This window comes from Bos grunniens, chromosome 23 (assembly GCF_055505025.1).
Source record: "Bos grunniens cultivar Pamir isolate PY7600 chromosome 23, Bosgru_T2T1.0, whole genome shotgun sequence".
NCBI lineage: Eukaryota > Metazoa > Chordata > Mammalia > Artiodactyla > Bovidae > Bos > Bos grunniens.
The window spans coordinates 10,041,167-10,058,999 of NC_141187.1; the positions used below are offsets into that span (position 1 = coordinate 10,041,167).

At 42.5% G+C, this 17,833-nt stretch overlaps 1 protein-coding gene across 9 annotated transcripts in view; it reads right to left on the reverse strand.

The window, feature by feature from the left end:
* ILRUN (inflammation and lipid regulator with UBA-like and NBR1-like domains) overlaps positions 1–17,362 on the reverse strand; it is a 106,109-nt gene extending 88,747 nt beyond the window's left edge. For all 9 annotated transcript variants that reach the window (XM_086371240.1, XM_086371236.1, XM_086371238.1 and 6 more), the window contains exon 1: positions 16,946–17,362. In XM_086371240.1, coding sequence (XP_086227366.1) covers positions 16,946–17,103 — 158 coding nt within the window. In that variant the 5' untranslated portion in view covers positions 17,104–17,362. The remainder of the gene's footprint in view (positions 1–16,945) is intronic.
* Between the last annotated feature and the right edge of the window lie 471 nt (positions 17,363–17,833).

Genomic DNA, 17,833 nt, shown 5'->3' on the forward strand with positions numbered 1-17,833 from the left:
TCTTCAAGTTGCTACCTAAACAATCCTGGGGTATAAACTAAACATCAGGGTAAAATAGTTTTCAGAATATGAAAGTCAAATTTTATCTCCTCTACATTCTCTATTGGAAAAGGAAATGGCAACCCACTCCAGTATTCTTGCCTAGAGAATCCCGTGGACAGAGGAGCCTGGTGGGCTGCTGTCCATAGGGGCGCATAGAGTTGGACACGACTGAAGTGACTTAGCATGCATGCATGCATTGGAGAAGGAAATGGCAACCCACTCCAGTGCTCTTGCCTGGAGACTCCCAGGGACAGAGGAGCCTGGTGGGCTTCCGTCTGTGGGGTCGCAGAGAGTCGGACACGACTGAAGCGACTTAGCAGCAGCAGCAGCACTCTCTATAGGAAGTTTACAAATAGGGTCCGGGAAACTGAGGTTCTGACAAAGTAGGGGAGAATACGCAGCAGATCAAGAGTTCTGCAGTGCAGTAGGCCAACACTCTGCAAGAGACTTCTTCACAAAGATAAAACTGAGAGCGGACACCTGAAGCGTCTCAACCTACTGAGAAGATGTTTGTAATTGGTAGACTTTGAGTGACTGAACGGAAAGAGTTTGAGGATAACTCAGTTTTAAAATCTGACTCCTATACAGAAAAAAATATAATTTTCTGTATATCCTGTATATAGACGTTGTATAGATGTTGAACTGAGCTGTACACCTGAACTTAATAAATAAAGCATATTAAAACTAAGACGGAGCAAACCAAAAAATTAAGACAATTATCCCCCTTATGGCAGCAAAGGATTGTGCAGGAGAGGAAAAGGAATCCCAACACACTAATGGCTCAAGTGTCAATGAGGATTTTAAATAGTTAAAAAAACAAACAAACACTGAAAACTGACTTAGATAATTAAAATGGGAGCATCAGAGAGGATTAATGTAACTAAAAATAACCATGTGCTGCGTACAGCTCTAAATCTTTACACATATTTATCCAATCCTCAGATATAAACTGATATTATCCTTTACATATAAGGAACCAAGGCACAGAGAGAATAAAATAACTTGCCAAAGGTCACACAGATAGTAAACAGTAGAAGCTTTGAACTTTGCTCTTCACCACATTGGCTCTCACAAAGTAACATTCTCATCTCCCTATAAAAGTCAACAGATAATGGTCAAAACAAAAAAATCAATAGAGTGGTAAAAACCCAAAATTCGGTTTAAAGAATTTAAAAAGATTGCCTTTGGGGAATGAGACATACACACCAATACAACAGAAGCAGCAGCTCAAAACCAAGCCCAAATATACATATAAGCACAGCACTTCAAATCATTCAGGCAAGATGTGAATTTCACAATGAATGAGAAAACTGACTAATCATCTGAAAAACATGTTAGATACCAACCCCAGCACACTGTCCAATAAATTTCAGCTGTATAGAAGATTTATAAGTAAATTATGCAATCATAAAGAAAACAGATGTGAATAATTATATAACAATTAGGTAAGGGGTTGGATTTTTAAGCAGAAATCTTAGGAAAAGACTGCTGGATTCAACATCATAAAAATTCACCAAAAAAACCTGTACATGGTTTTTAAAAATTATAAACAATGTTAAAAGACAAACTGGAGGAAAGGCAAGCATTTAATAAGCTATTTTCCTGAATATGCAAATGGCTCACACAAATTAATAAAAAAAAACACAAACAGTAACAACTGTTTGAGGTGGAAAACACACACGAGCCACAGAACAATATAAATGGCTCCAGTCAAGCTGGGGGGAATACAAATGGCCAATAAGGATAAAGGAAGATGTCCCACCTCACTCAGAATTACAGCAATACAAGTTAACCAGAATACATATTTATCCTATCAGACCAGCAACAGTAAAACACTACTCTTCCATTGCTAAGAGGGTGGCAAAACAGGCACTCCTTGTACGTAGTAAAAATAAATATTGATACAATACTCTTGAAGTGAATTTGATACTACCCATCAAAATTTAAACTGCCCACACACCTAGCCCCAGCAATCCCACTTCAAGGACTGCATCCGCAAGTTTGTATTAAGACACCTAATACCAAAGTAACTTTACAAAACCAAGTACCTGTCCATCAATAAGAAAGTAGCTAAACAAAATGTGGTCAGCCACAACTGAATACCATGCATCCATTAAAAAAAAAAAAGATGGTACACATTGTGAAGTTAAGCTAACTTAAGAACAGTTATGCACAGTGTGATTCCCTGTGTGTGTGTGTATTTTAAAGCGTGACAGGGATAAGACCTCTATATATGAAATGGTACACCAATACATCCTGCTCTCCCAGTAGAGTCTTGACAACCAAGGTGAATGATGGACCTAAAACGGCTTGGCCTAAAGTCCACACTAATAACATGTCAACGTTTCTTTTAAAGCATTGAGCAGGGGCAAGTTTCTATATACAGGTAAAGGAATATTGTGAAGCCTTTAAAAATAAAAGTATAAGGGCTTCTCTGGCAGTTCAATGGCTAAGACTTTGTCTTCCAAAGCAGGGGTGTGGGTTCAATCCCCGGTGGAGAGCTAAGATTCCACATGCCTCGGGGCCAAAAGCCCAAAACAGAAGCAATATCGAGACAAATTCAATAAAGACGTTGAAAATGATCCCATAAAAAAAACTATTTAAAAAAATGTAGAATCTTATTAAGAATGAAGAAATGGTCACAAGACGTTGTTGTTGTTGCTGTTGTCTGACTGTTTTGTTTATTTATTTGGCTGTGCTGTGTCTTAGTTGCAGTATGCAGGCTCAGTAGCTGGGCAAATGGGCTTAGCTGCCCTGTGGCACGGGGGATCTTAGTTCCCTGACCACAGATTGAACCCCCATATCCTGTATTGCAAGGCAGATTCTTAGCCACTGGACCACGAGGGAAGTCCCATAATAAGAGAGTTTTTAAGTGAAAACAGATTACAAATAGTGTGTATATGGGTTGAAGGGTATCCCCCTGAATTCATGTCCTCCCAGACTCTCAGAACCATAATCTTTGTAGATGTAGTCATAATAGATTTTCTTGTTTAGTTGCCAAGTTGTGTCTGACTCTTCTGTGACCCCATGGACTGTACCCCACCAGGCTCTTCTGTCCATGGGATTTCCCAGGTAAGAATACCGGTGTGGGTTACCATGTACAGAAAAAGGTCATAAGACTACTGAGAAAGAAACGGGACTGAGGCAACTACCAGCCAAGGAATACCAAGAAATGCCAGGAGCTATCAGAAGCTAAGAAGAGGTAAGGAAGAATTCTTCCCTAAGAACCTTTCAAGGGGGCATGACCCTGGGGATGCCCTAAATTCAGACTTCCAGCCTCCAGAGTAAGAGAATAAATTTGTTTTAAGCCACCTAGTTTCCGGTAATTTGTTATGGCAGTCCCAGAAACCTGTATAGTGTGTAAAACACAACAATCAGGAGCACAGAAGTCTGGTCCCAGCTGCTTATATTTTAATCCCACTATTTATTACCCACACAACTTTAGGTAACCTCTTTAACCTTACTCAGTCTCTTATTTTCTGTAAAATAAGGGTAATAGTATTTACCTCTTAGAATTTTTATGAACATTAAATTATATATTAAGCTTAATCACTTAAAACGATACCCAGAATATAGCAAATACTCCACTTCTGTAATGCAAACACAGGCACAAACACAGTAGTATTAGAAGGATATATATCAAAAGGTTAAAACTGTTTATTTCTGAGTCCTATGAGTATGGCTTATTTTTTTCTTTTTGGTACTTCCTAGCTTATATGTAACAAGATTTATGCCACAATAAAATTATTATTATTAAATTTTAAAATAAAAAGGCAGCAGTTCCCAGTTACAGTTGTATGCAAACTGCATCCATCAGCTAATGATCTCCACTACTCAAAGCCAGTTGTCAAAGTATTTTTTTTTTAATTAAAAAGCAAAATTTACTTTAGAAGATAAAACACTGAAAAGCATTTAGAAGCACATGATTGTACCATTCAATCAATCATTAGTAAGCTGTTGCTGCACAATAGGCTATGAATCACTGACCTCAAGCACAGTAAGTCAAGTTCCAACTCCTGGAAACACACTGAAGACTCCAGGCTCACACATTTTAAGAAAACACAACTGTTCATTTTTAAAGTGAGTCTTTTCAAACCCAGTACACAGTAAATTCAATGGGGTTGAGTTTCATATTTAGAATAAACTGCTACTCCTCTCACACATTAACAAATCATTAGAAAATCACTTACAAAATCAGTTACCCTTCCACCAAGCAAAAAATGTATTAGTGTCATTTGCACAAGGTGGCTTAATAACAAGTTAAGTCTCAGACTTCCCTGGTGGTCCAGTGGTTGAGAATCCACCCGCCAGGCGCCAGGCGGTTTGATCCTGCTCTGGGAAGATTACACGTGCTGCAGAACAACAAAGCCCACGCGCCCCAGCTGCTGAGTTTGTGCCCTAGAGCCTGCGAGTTAAAACTCCTGAGGCCCTCACGCCCTGGAGCCCAGGCTCCGCAACAAGAGAAGCCACCCCAAGAAGCCCGCACACCCAGACTAGAGAAAGCCCGGGCGCAGCCAAAGGTAAAACAAATAATACAAATTTTAAAAAAGAGCTAAACCTCTTCGGTGAGTTTTGGGTCCCTAAAAAGTTCAAATTATGAAGTGTGTTCTCTGACAATACCTCATGAGTAAATTCAGTCAAGCACACTACTAGATGTTTGACTTACATATTTTGCTCTTAATACACCAAAACAAAGGTTTAACATGGAATCACTAGATGAGAATCTGTTAATACAGTGAAGGAATTCTACTATATTTGAAGAGACCAAATCCACCAATGCATGGGGTTTTTTTGTTGCTGCTGCTTTCTGTTGGTTTTTACTGTGTGTTTTTTCTTACTGAAGTATAGTTGATTTACAATGTATTAATTTCACTATTGCCCTGTCAATTTAAAAAGAGTATCTATTTGATCAGCCTATCCAAGTACTTTGACAGCTAATTCAGTACCCACTGAAGCTAAAGAGGTGCAAGAGATATGGTACTCACTACTCTGGATAGGAAGAATTATTATTCAAATAGCAATACCACTACGAAAAATTTTTATACACATTTAACTTTTTATATGTATATACAAATATATGAACTTCCCTGGTGGACCAGTGGTAAAGAATCCACCTGCCAATGCAGGAGACACAGTTTGATCCCTGGGTGAAGAAGATCCCCTGGAGAAGGAAATGGCGACCCACTCCAGTATTCTTGCCTGGGAAATCCATGGACAGAGAAGCCTGGCGGGCTACAGTCCATGGGGTCGCAAGAGTCAGACACGACTGAGCGACTAAACCATCACCAGCACCACCCTGCTTGCTACCTGCTTATAATGCTTTTTAAGTTTTTCCTCAATAAAACATAATGGAAGGGCTTCCCTGATGGCTCAGTGGTGAACTGCCTGTGAATGCAGGAGCCATGGGTTCGATCCCTGGTCCAGGAAGATCCCACATGCGTGAAGCAACTAGACCCGTGTGCCTCTAAGTACTGAGCCTGTGCTCTAGAACCCAGGAACTGCAACTCCTGAAACCCACGCTCTAGAGCCCTCAGGCTGCAACGAGAAGCCACTACAACGAGACGCTCTGTGCACACTGCAACGAAGAGCACAGCTAAAAATAAAAGCTTTGAAAATATACATATAATGGCACAGATCCAAGAGAACTTTAGAAAGTTTACAGAATACTTTCCCCATTCATATCTACATAACTACAAATGTTACCTAGTTTTGAATAACACATTCTCTCATAAACTGATTACAAAGGATATTTAGTACAAGCAGACAGGCCTGGAAAGGCAGATATATAATATGGTGGAACCAACCTGTAGAGGGTTCAAATTTCTTCCAGAAATGATATTTTTGTTGGCTACTTAAATTTTAATTTGCTTTCATGTCATGTACACCCAAATTAAACCTACAAACAAAAAAGCCTGAAAGGAAGCTTAGTTTATAGAACTTGTTTCTTCTAACAGCACTAGACTTCAAGACTTCCATACAAATGAAATATTTACTCTCATCTACCTTCAGGCAGGTATTTATTAGTACTTTAACAAGTATTTATTGAGCACCTACACATACACAGCATTGCATTGGCTGCTTAGGGAGAAACAAAGGCTGTTAGGGGACATGTTTATCTCCAGGGTGTGTACTATATATGATATCTGTGTGTTGCAAAGAATCGTACATGATGTTAGTAAAAAGGCAAGAGTGGAGTTCAGAGAAGACAGCACTACCAAGAATTAATGTCCCAATTAAAAAAAAAAAAGGATTTCATGAGGTATAAAGAGGAAATAATAGCATTCTAGGTAGAAGAAAAAAGTCAAAAGTTGGAAAAGCCAAAGCATGTGTGGCAAATCAGCAGGCGGCCAGCTTGAAAGGGGCAGCTGCTGTTGCTGCTGCTAAGTCGCTCCAGTCGTGTCCGAGTCTATGCGAACCCAAAGACAGCAGCCCACCAGGAGAGGAGCACAATATCCATCACAAAAGACATGCCCGCTGGATCACTCTAAGGAGAGTCCTAAAAGTCAAGCTAAAAGCTCTCTTCTCTCTACCTGGCCGGCAACCAAGCCCAAAGGTTTCTGAAAAAGGAAGGGCCCTGATCAAAGCTGTGATTCAGAAAGACTGACCTAGTACTGGGATATCCACAAAACGGACTGGAGGAGGAGAGCCTGGTGCAAAACACCAGTTTGGAGACTATTCCAATGTTACCCTGTTAAAGTGGTAATATAATCTATCAACTAAAGTGATGCCAAGGAGAATGGAAAAAAGACAGTTGGGACGTGCACTGCAGAGTGGAAATGAACTGGATTTGGCAAATGATCTGGGGTGTTCAGGAAGGAGAGGGCACAGGAAATAAGTCAGTTTGAGGCTTCTGTCTGCAAGACCACTGGGGCTGTTAACAGAACAGAGAAAAGTCAGAAAAAGTGGAAAGACTGGGGTGGGCTAGAAGGGACTGATCTTTTCAACACACATTTAGTTTGGGTGCCGATAGAACATGCATACATTTTTTCCCCAAACAGAAAACCGTGCACACTTTTCTTGACCAATTTTCAGGGGCGGGCAAAGATAGTAAATGAATGAATGTGCATGAATGTGAAGTCACTCAGTCGTGTCCGACTCTCTGCGACTCCATGGACTGTAGCCTACCAGGGTCCTCTGTCCATGGGATTTTCCAGGCAATGGTACTGGAGTGGATTGCCATTTCCTTCTCCAAGGGATCTTCCCAACCCAGGGATCGAACCCCGGTCTCCCGCATTGTAGACAGACGCTTTACCGTCTGAGCCACCAGGGAAGTCTAAAGATAGTAAAGTACATACTAAATAAAAGTAAAGGGTATATTTAGTGCAGAGTCAATGAGAAGCCAGTTCCAGAGCATATGATATGACAAAATTAAACTACAGAATAAAGATGGACTCCTACCTCAACAAAATGCAAAAATTAACTAAAAATAGATCAGTGACCTAAATATAAGAACTGAAACCGTAAGATTCTTAGGAAAAAAACAGAGGTAAATCTTCAAGATCTTGGATAAGCAATGAATTATTAGCTGTAACACCAAAAGCGCAAGCAGCAACAAAAAATTAAACTTGACCTCATTAAAATTAAAAACATTTATGCACCAAAGGACATTAACAAGAAAATTTAAAAGACAATCCACAGAACTGGAGAAAATATTTGTAAATCATATCTGATAAGGGTCTATAAGAACTCTTACAACCGAACAATAAAACGACAGTCCAGTTAGAAAACCAGCAAAGGACCTGAACAGATGTTTCACCAATAAAGATATAAATGGCCAACAAACATATAAAAAGACATTCAATATGATGAGTAATCAGAGAAATGCAAATCAATCTCACAATGAGGCACCTCTTTAGACTCACTTTAATATAAAAATGGCATACAAGTGTTAGCAAGTTTGTACAAAAATTGGAACAGACCCTCAACCTTGCTAGGGGAATGTATCAGATTGCTGCAAAAGTAACTGCGGTTTTGCTCTGTTGAATTTTGATGTTTGATATTGGAATACATTCTTAAATAAATGTGGTTATGTTTAATGCACATTTCTCGCTTCACTTTTCTTGCTAATGACTTGCTGTTTATTTTACATTTATTTTAGACTACGGAAATGATGTTAGACAAAAAGCAAAGTCAAGTGATTTTCTTATTCAAGTTCAATATGGGTCATAAAACAGTGGAGACAACTCTCAACATCAACAGTGCACGTGGCCCAGGAACTGCGAACAAACACACAGTGCAGTGGCGGTTCAAGAAGTAGCGCAAAGGCAGCAGGAGAGCCTTGAAGACGAGGGGCACAGCAGCCAGCCATCAGAAGATGACAGTGACAACTCAGAGACCAAAGCTGATTCTCTTACAACTACAGGAGAAGTTGCTGTCGAACACTCCATGGTCGTTTGACATTTGAAGCAAACTGAAAAGGTGAAAAAGCTGGGTAAATGAGTGCCCCTTGAGCTGCCCCAAGATTGCCGGGAGAAATCTCAATAACCTCAGATATGCAGATGACACCACCCTTATGGCAGAAAGTGAAGAGGAACTCAAAAGCCTCTTGATGAAAGTGAAAGTGGAGAGTGAAAAAGTTGGCTTAAAGCTCAACATTCAGAAAACAAAGATCATGGCATCTGGTCCCATCACTTCGTGGGGAAAAGATGGGGAAACAGTGGAAACAGTGTCAGACTTTAGTTTTTTGGGCTCCAAAATCACTGCAGATGGTGACTGCAGCCATGAAATTAAAAGATGCTTTACTCCTTGGAAGGAAAGTTATGACCAACCTAGAGAGCATATTCAAAAGCAGAGACATTACTTGGCCAACAAAGGTCCGTCTAGTCAAGGCTATGGTTTTTCCAGTGGTCATGTATGGATGTGAGAGTTGGACTGTGAAGAAGAAGGCTGAGCGCCGAAGCACTGATGCTTTTGAACTGTGGTGTTGGAGAAGACTCTTGAGAGTCCCTTGGACTGCAAGGAGATCCAACCAGGCCATTCTGAAGGAGATCAGCCCTGGGATTTCTTTGGAGGGAATGATGCTGAAGCTGAAACTCCAGTACTTTGGCCACCTCATGCAAAGAGTTGACTCATTGGAAAAGACTCTGATGCTGGGAGGGATTGGGGGCAGGAGGAGAAGGGGACGACAGAGGATGAGATGGCTGGATGGCAACACTGACTCGATGGACGTGAGTCTGAGTGAACTCTGGGAGTTGGTGATGGACAAGGAGGCCTGGCCTGCTGCGATTCACAGGGTCGCGAGGAGTCAGACACAACTGAGCGACTGAACTGAAACTGAACTGAGCTGCCCCAAATAAAAAATTCAGTGTTTTGAAGTGTCTTCTCTTATTCTATGCAACAATGAACCATTTCTCAGATTGTGACATGCGATGAAAAGTGAATTCTAGGGCTTCCCTGGTGGCTCAGTGGTAAAGAATCCATCTGCAAAAGCAGGAAACACAGGTTCGATCCCTGGTCCAGGAAGATCCCACACATGTTGGGGAGCAACTAAGCCTATGCACCACAACCATTGAGCCCGTGCTCTAGAGCCTGGGAGCCCCAACTACTGAACCCACGTGCTGCAACCACTGAAGCCCGTGCACACTAGAGTCCATGCTCCCCAACTAAAGAAGCCACTGCAATGAGAAGCCCTTGCACCACAAGTAGAGAGAAGCCCCCGCTTGCCACAACGAAAGAAGAGCCAACACAGCAATGAAGACCCAGCACAGGCAAAAAAATACATAAATAAAAATTTTTTTAAAGTGGATTGTATACAACTGTTGATGATCGGCTCATGCTTGGGAGACAGAAGCAGCTCCAACGCCAAACTTGCACCAAAAAAAGGTCATGGTCACTGCTTGGTGGTCTGCTGCCAGTCTGATCCACTACAGCTTTCTGAATCCTGGCAAAACCATTACATTTGAGAAGTAGAGACGTATGCTCAGCAAATGGATGAGATGTACTGAAAACTGCAACACCTACAGCCAGTCTTAGGTCAACAGAAAGGGCCCAATTCTTCATGACAACGCCTGACCACAGGTCACACAACCAACACTTCAAAAGTTGAATGAACTGGGCCACGAAGTTCTGCCTCATCCGTCATCTGACCTCTCACCAACCTCTCACCAAGGGACTACCACTTCAAGCATCTCAACAACTTGTTACAGGGAAAATGTAACAACCAGCAGGAGGCAGAAAATGCTTTCCAAGAGTTCATTGAATCCTGAAGCTCAGATGGTTACAAACTTAAAAACAAACTTGTTTCTCATTGGCAACAATGTGTTGATTGTAGTGGTTCCTATTTTGATTAATAAAGATGTGTTTGAGTCTAGACAGTCTGAAACTCCAATTACTTTTTCACCAACCTAATAAATGACTCAGCCACTGTGGAAAATAATTTGGTGGCTCCTCAGAAAGTTAAACATAGAATTACCATATCACCCAGCAATTCAACTATGTATATACCCAAAGAACTGAAAACAAGTACTCAAACAAATACATCAAAACTCATACTCATAGCACATATTCACATATTCACAATAGCCAAAAGGTGGAAATGGCTCAAAATGTCCACCAACAGATGAACAGACAAACTGCATTTATATACATACAATGGAATATTACACAGCCATTTAGTGGTTTGGTTACTAAGTTGTGTCTGACTCTTGCAACCCCATGGACTGTAGCCTGCCAGGCTCCTCTGTCCATGGGATTCTCCAGACAAGAGTACTGGAGTGGGTTGCCATTTCCTTCTCCAGGGGATCTTCCCAACCCAGGAATCAAACCCAAGTCTCTTGTATTCAGGCAGATTCTTTACCAACTGAGCTACAAGGGAAGCCACATAGCCATTAGAAGGAATGAAGTACTGATGGATATTAGACACAACACAGATGAAGTCTGAAAGAAGTCACACACAAAAAGGAAAAATATTTTGATTCCATTTATATGAAATATCCAGAATAGGTACATCCATAGAGAAAGAATTCAGACTGCCAGAGGCTGGGTGGAGAAAGGAATAGGAAGCAACTTCTTAGTGGGTGTGGGGTTTCCTTCTGGAGTGATGGAAATGTTTCAGCTAGATAAAGGTATGGTTGCACATTATGAAGACACTAATTGCCACTCAAATTGTTCACTTTACCATGGTTCGATTTTAAGTCAATTTCACCGCAATTTTTAAAAAATCAACAATATTCCAAAGCAAAAATAAAAACAAGCTCCAGCTCTTGTTCACTTCTGATCCCATTAACCACATTCTTGCCAAGCCAATCATCCAGACAGCTCCGTTCCACTTGCTCCTTCCTGGTTTCATTCAGGAAACCTAACATGACACAACTTTTCCATCAGTTCAAATCCCCCAGCCATGTCAAACCTTCTAAGAAATCTGCCCATAGTGAGCAGTCAATATTTGTGAATCGCTGGTTCTGTCTGATTCAGTCCATCCCTACCAGTTCTGAAGCTTTCCTCTGTTAATTCAGCATCAATATATAAATGTTTCTTCCTTACTGTCCCCAAGCTTTTTCTCTCTTAGTTTCAGGCATGTTCTTTCTCTACTAGAGAGCAAATGATAATAGAGGCTGTCTCCTGCTTTGTATTACACCATCTACCAGGGGTCCATCCAAAATACATTTGTTTAAATACTGTCTGGTTGAGGGAATTCTTTGGTAGTCCAGTGGTCAGGACTCGGCGCCCAGATTCAGTCCCTGGTCAGGGCACTAAGATCCCACAAGTCATGTGGCCAATAAATAAATAAATACTGTCAGGTTGAGTTTTTGCTGTTATATGCTAAACAAATTGGAGTGGGGAATCGGAAGATAAGAGGTGGTAAAGAAACACCTCTACCCACCCTAGCTATAATGGAGACTAGTTCTGACTTGATATATAATCAGAAATGCAAGTCTCACAGCAACTGAACAGTACAGGACAACAAGGTAGCTTTTACCATCCTCCTTTTAAAACTAAAAGGAGCCTGGATGTACCATTTGCAAACTATTTTATACTATACCCAGAGTCCCAACCTTTTAGTGGGGAAGAAAGCCCAAAGCAAGAACTCCCAATCTTCTTAAAAATGCAAGAGCGTGGACAACACTCTATCACGTTATGCAACCTTTCCTACTGATCCTAAAGCTGCTGCTTGGCACACATTTTTAAAGGAAACCATCATTAACAAGTTTTAATCCGTCATAAAGGGACGTCTAGATTCATACGTATACACCAGCAAGTGCATCAGAAACTCATTTAGCATACATGTGACTGAGAAACGGATCTCGATCAGGCAGGGGAGGCATGGTGAGACCAGAGTACACCTGATTTTCACCTCTAGCTTCTGATTCCACTTCATTGCACAGCGGTTATACCTTCCTGTTACCCAGAACGGTACCTCTGACAAAGCTGAAAGTCTACAGGACATTATTTAACAAAAATGTTTTTCCCTGAGTTATTTTTCTTAAAAAACATCTGTTCCATCCATAATGGGTGCATGCAGTCTTCCAAAAAATAAACACTGCTTCCTGAAGATACCTGTAGGTAACCTAGGATGTTGCAACACCCAAACTGCAAAGCACTAGCCTAATGAATGCTGTTATTTAGTTGCTAGGTCATGTCCTGATCTTGTGAGACCCTACAGACTGTAGTCTGCCAGGCTTCTCTAGGTCCATGGGATTTTCCAGGCAAGAATACTGGAGCAGGTTGCCATTTCCTTCTCCAGGGGATCCTCCTGACCCAGGCATGAAACCCACGTCTCCTGCATTGGCAGGTGGAGTCTACCACTGGCCACCAGGGAAGGCTAGCCAAATGAACAGGAGGGACAGAACAACCAACACTGTGTACATGCTCGTCAAAGATAATTAACTTATCTCTATAATGAGAAATAGGGCTTTCTCAGGTGGCCCTAATGGTAAAGAACCTACCTCCTAACGCAGGAGACACGAGAGACGCATGTTTGATCTCAGCGTCCGGAAGATACCCTGGAGTAGAAATGGCAACCCACTCCAGGATTCTTGCCTGGAGAATCCTATGGACGGAGGAGCCCAGTGGTCTACCCATGGGGTCGCAAAAAGTTGAAAACAACTGAAGCGACTTAGCATGCACACATAATGAGAAATAACTTTCACGTTAATGTCCTCTTTTAACCTAGAAGTGTTATTCGCCTCTTGTCACAAATGCTAAAGAATAACTCACCTTGAAAACACAACAGAGACAAATGACTTAGAGGGAACACAACTGAATTTAAAATCTTACGCTGCACTAAACTGTACATTTAAAACTGATTAAAAATGGTAAATTTTATATTATGTATATCACACCACAATTAAACTCCGCTCTCAATCCTGTTGGTTTTTGTTGGGGAAAAAATAAATCTATCAGATTACATTAAAGGATGAGAAACCATTAAATTGAATATTTTTAAATTATGTATGGTTGAAAACTTCTAGTGATTTGTATTAATAGAGGCTTTCTGATCTTTTAAGGAAGGTGTTTATTAGATATTCATCTCCAAGGAGGACACAAACAAATGAAAAAAGCTTAAATTACAGTAAGAAAGATTTAGTTTTGACATAATTCTAACTAGCAAGGTAATTAAACACTATAATAAGGTACCATGCAAATCTCTGCCCTTGAGGATTCAAGAATAAGCTACCTGGAAGAGTTAAATGCAATCTTACAGGAAAAACTGGAATGAACCAGAGAATCTTAAGCCAGCTTCCAGTTTCAGAATTCCAAGTTCTATACTCACAGCCTAATACTGTCTTTAGAAGACATTCACCTATACAATGTTATTCTAATATACAAATCATCTCAGTTTTGCTGCAGATACTGGGTTCCTTCACAATACCATTTATGTACTTTAGATACTCAGGAACTGAAAATTGACTACTTTTGTTAAGAGGCAGTTCCACCAATCTCTGGCAACATGGCTGCCAGCTCAGGTATAAACAGTACAAAACTGAAATAATACTGGGTTCTAAATTAAGAAGAAATACCTACATAGTACACATCCAACCTAAGACTAAAAAAAATCTGTGTGCAGGGTAGGTAATTTATAAGGCCAAAACATTCAATTTTGTCAGTTTTCAACAGTTTCTTAAAAAGTTGCTGGTTAACAACAGAAAATAAATTCTTACTTTTGAAAACAAATACATTGTCTTTCCAAATAGGGTTTCATTTTAGAAGACTCATTTTAAGCCTTCATTTTAAAACTTTTATTTTTATTTTACCACATTTTTTTAAACCATCACTAGACAACTGAATGGCGGTTATTTATTACAACCCAAAACAGGCACTTAGGAAGTCAGAGGTTATTCATCTCAAACTCAACAGGTTAACCACAGCAATTTGAGAGAAGTTTTGGCAACCTGTATCAGGACTATCTCAGAAGTTTTCAAAGTCAGACACTAAATGACGCTTAAAAACAATACATTTCTAGACTTTAGATATTTAACACACAAATATTTTGACTAAGTATGCATTCATGTATTTTATTTTAGCTAGAATTTATTAATTATAATTAGTATTTGTTTAAAATAAAAATCTAACAAGGCAAATTTAGCCAGGTCAACACTGGAATCAAAACACAATACTGGATTATGACGCTAACTGCTTTCATTGGAAAAAGAATAACAACCCTTACTTCCTTTCGTTCACAGATTTTTCACTTTATAATCAAAGAAAATAAATAACATATGACTTCCACAGTCAAAAAAATAGGTAATGTACTTACAGCTGAGTTATCACTTCACAGTCTGGATTCTTAAGAAGCTACTGACTTCTAACTGCTTTAGAACCAGAATACATTTTTAATGGCTCACTCCTTCGCTCAGAAATGTATCACACCTTGTTTTACACAGAGATAACATCTTCTCAGAACACATGCTACTCTGTCACTAAGCTTAATAATTTTTAGATAAAATTCAAATAAAATTTTTATAATGCAACCATAATTTTTTTTTCTTATCCGCACTGAGCCTCACCTTTCACACCACTTAAAAACAATCTTAGACGTTAAACACATATACCTCAAGCATATAAAATTCATTACACTGTCTTTGTAGCCATAATAATTGGACTAATAAATACTGACTCTAAAAAACTAAAAACTTATTAGGGCAGGATTTAAATGGTACAACTCACAAGAGGGTAGGGAGAAATAATGATTTCTACCAAACTGGCAGCAACAATATGCCAAGTTTCCTATGCTGAACTAGTGTAAACAGGAAGAAAAGGACCTGGGGGTGGGAAGCAGGCAGGCAAGGGCACAACCCTCCTCAAGACATAGCTTTACTTCCAAATTTCACCAGGGTAATACCTCTGCTCAATGTTTCCAATAACCCATGCCACTCTCTATTAAACACACAGGCTGGTGCTCAGAAAACGACTGGAAGCTGTAGTCCCTGTTGGACATAAAAGTGGGGATCAGAAATACTTCTAAAAAAAAAAAAAAAAGAAATACTTCTAAACATCTAGGAAGTCAACCCCACTCTTACTATATCAACTTTAATGATAAAACAACAGGAACCACCAATGATGTTACACACAAAAATATTCACACATCACCTTTGGAGCCACCACAGCTACAAAACTCTCATTTATACGATGAGCACCACTCAGGATAGGGTTGCATGAGAAAGGCGATAAAGACAAAGCTTACAAACTCTTTTTCTGGCATTGCTTGAGGCATCAAGTAGACACGGAATAAAGGGGAGCCTGGCTCTGTAAGTCATGCCAAAAGAAACAAGATTCCACATGCCAGGGGACTGAGTGCCCAACACAGAGAGCAAAGGGCAATCATCTTATGGCTTTCTGACCAAAGAAAGATGAGCTACTTCACCTGAAATCCTTTCAAAGGAAGTCTACTGGTCTCCACTTCATCACTCACCTAGAGTGAACTCGACAAGCCCTCCTCAGAGAACAAGGGGGAAACCTTGCTTACCAGAAACAGCAAGTGCTCCACCCAAAACCAAGAAACACCTCTGCAGTCGAAGTTATCACGGCCCTCTGTCCCAAATCAGTCTTCTACAAGAAGACTCCAGGCCAAAAAGTCAAGTTCTCCATTTTCCCAAACGGCTAACAACCCAGCATTTTTTTTCCCGTAAGTGCCTCTGAGAGAAGCCCCTCTCCCTTCCCGCACTCTGGAGCCCAGAGCTCCAGTCCCGTCAGAAAAGTTCCCTCCCGCAGGATAACCTCCTCTCCTCCACTTTTCCCCCCAGACCCTGCCCCCCGGGTCTAGCACGCCCGGTCCTCCATTAGTAGATTCCACCCCTTCCCTGGCACAGCTCTTCGGAAAGTCCTCTTTCTTACCCTACTCACTTGTCCTTCCCTGTAAAGTTTTCCCCTTTTTCCTGTCTGTTCTCGAATGGAAACATACACTTTAAGAGAGACGCACACAAATGTTCTTAACTCCCAAGTCTCACCCGTGCGCCAGGTTCTGCCCATAGCACCCAATTCTCTCCCAGAGTTTCCCCTCAACCCCCGTCATCTTCAGCCTCTAACTCCATACCCCAAGCTTTTTTTCCACTCCGCAAGTTCGGATTTTCCGCTTTACTTTTAGCCAACACCACGGCCCCCTTCTTCCCAGGTGGACCCCGTTCCTCGATGCTAAAGCCCTTTTCCTCCTCTTCCCACGGTCCTCGGCGGCTAAGAACACTCCTCGGAACCTCAGCCCCAGCTCCCCCCCCGCCACCTCCCTTCCGCCTCTCCAGCCCTCCGTGGCCCCCCAACTCTCCTCCTATGTCCCCCTCTAGCCCTGCTCGGGCCCCTAATTCCTCCCAGGCCCCGAGGGCTCCCCACACGCCCTCCCCGCCCCTGGAGAGAGGGGTGTCCCTCAGAGCCCGCCCGGCCCGCCCTGCCGCCGAGCTCGGGTGTCCCTTCCCTTCCCCTCGGGGCCCCGAGGCCGCTGCCAGGGGCTGGCGCGGCGGCGGAGCCGGCTCACCAGTTGGTCATGTCCAGGAAGAAGGCGCAGCCGGCCGGGTTGAGCTGGAAGCCGAGCAACCGCTGAAACTCGGAGATGAGCACGTCCTTGTCCGTGGTGCCCAGGCAGCTGAACTTCTGCATCAGCTCGGGGTCCAGGTCCACGTCCATACCCTCCATGGCTGGGGCCGGACACTCGCTTCCCCGCCTCCTCACAACCAAGCAGCCGCCGCGCCGCCGGGCCCGGGGACCGGGAGGGGGCCCGCTGCTAGCTGGCGCCGCGAGCCCGCTCCGCTGAGGTAGGCCCCGGGCCTCTCACCGCCTCATCGGGGTAAACTCTCTCAGCCGCTCACTCGCTCTCGCGCTCCCCCCCCTCCCACCCCCCCGGCGCCGCCGCCTCCGCCGCCGCCGCCTCTAGCTGCGCCGCCGCCTCCGCCTCCTCCCGCGCCGCGCCCACTGCGCAAGCGTCGCCTGCCTAGACCCCGCCCCTTCCTCTCTCAGAGGCCCGCCCTCAGTGGCGTCACAACCCCGTGACGTCCCCCGCGTGACCTCACCACGGTGGGGCGAGGGGGCGGGCGGAAGGAAGGAGGAAGGGGAAGGCCAGGAGGCGCGGGGAGGTGACTCCCTGACTGACCTTTTTCTCGGCCCGCCCCTACCCTGAGGAGGAGGAGTTAAGCCCTCGGGCTGGAGCAGGGGGAAAGCTGGGGGGTCTTGGTCTACGACCGTGTGAGCATTTTGGAGGTGAGGAAACTGAAGTCGGGAAAGAAACTAGAGACCAGGACGAGATCCAAGTACCAGATTGCACGCAGGACCCATTCTTCTTCGCAGCCAGGGCTTTGCCCCTCCCGCTGGAAGCGCTTGTTTGCTTAAGTTTCTAGAGCTGCTTTCGCAGAGGGATAATGCCCTGAAT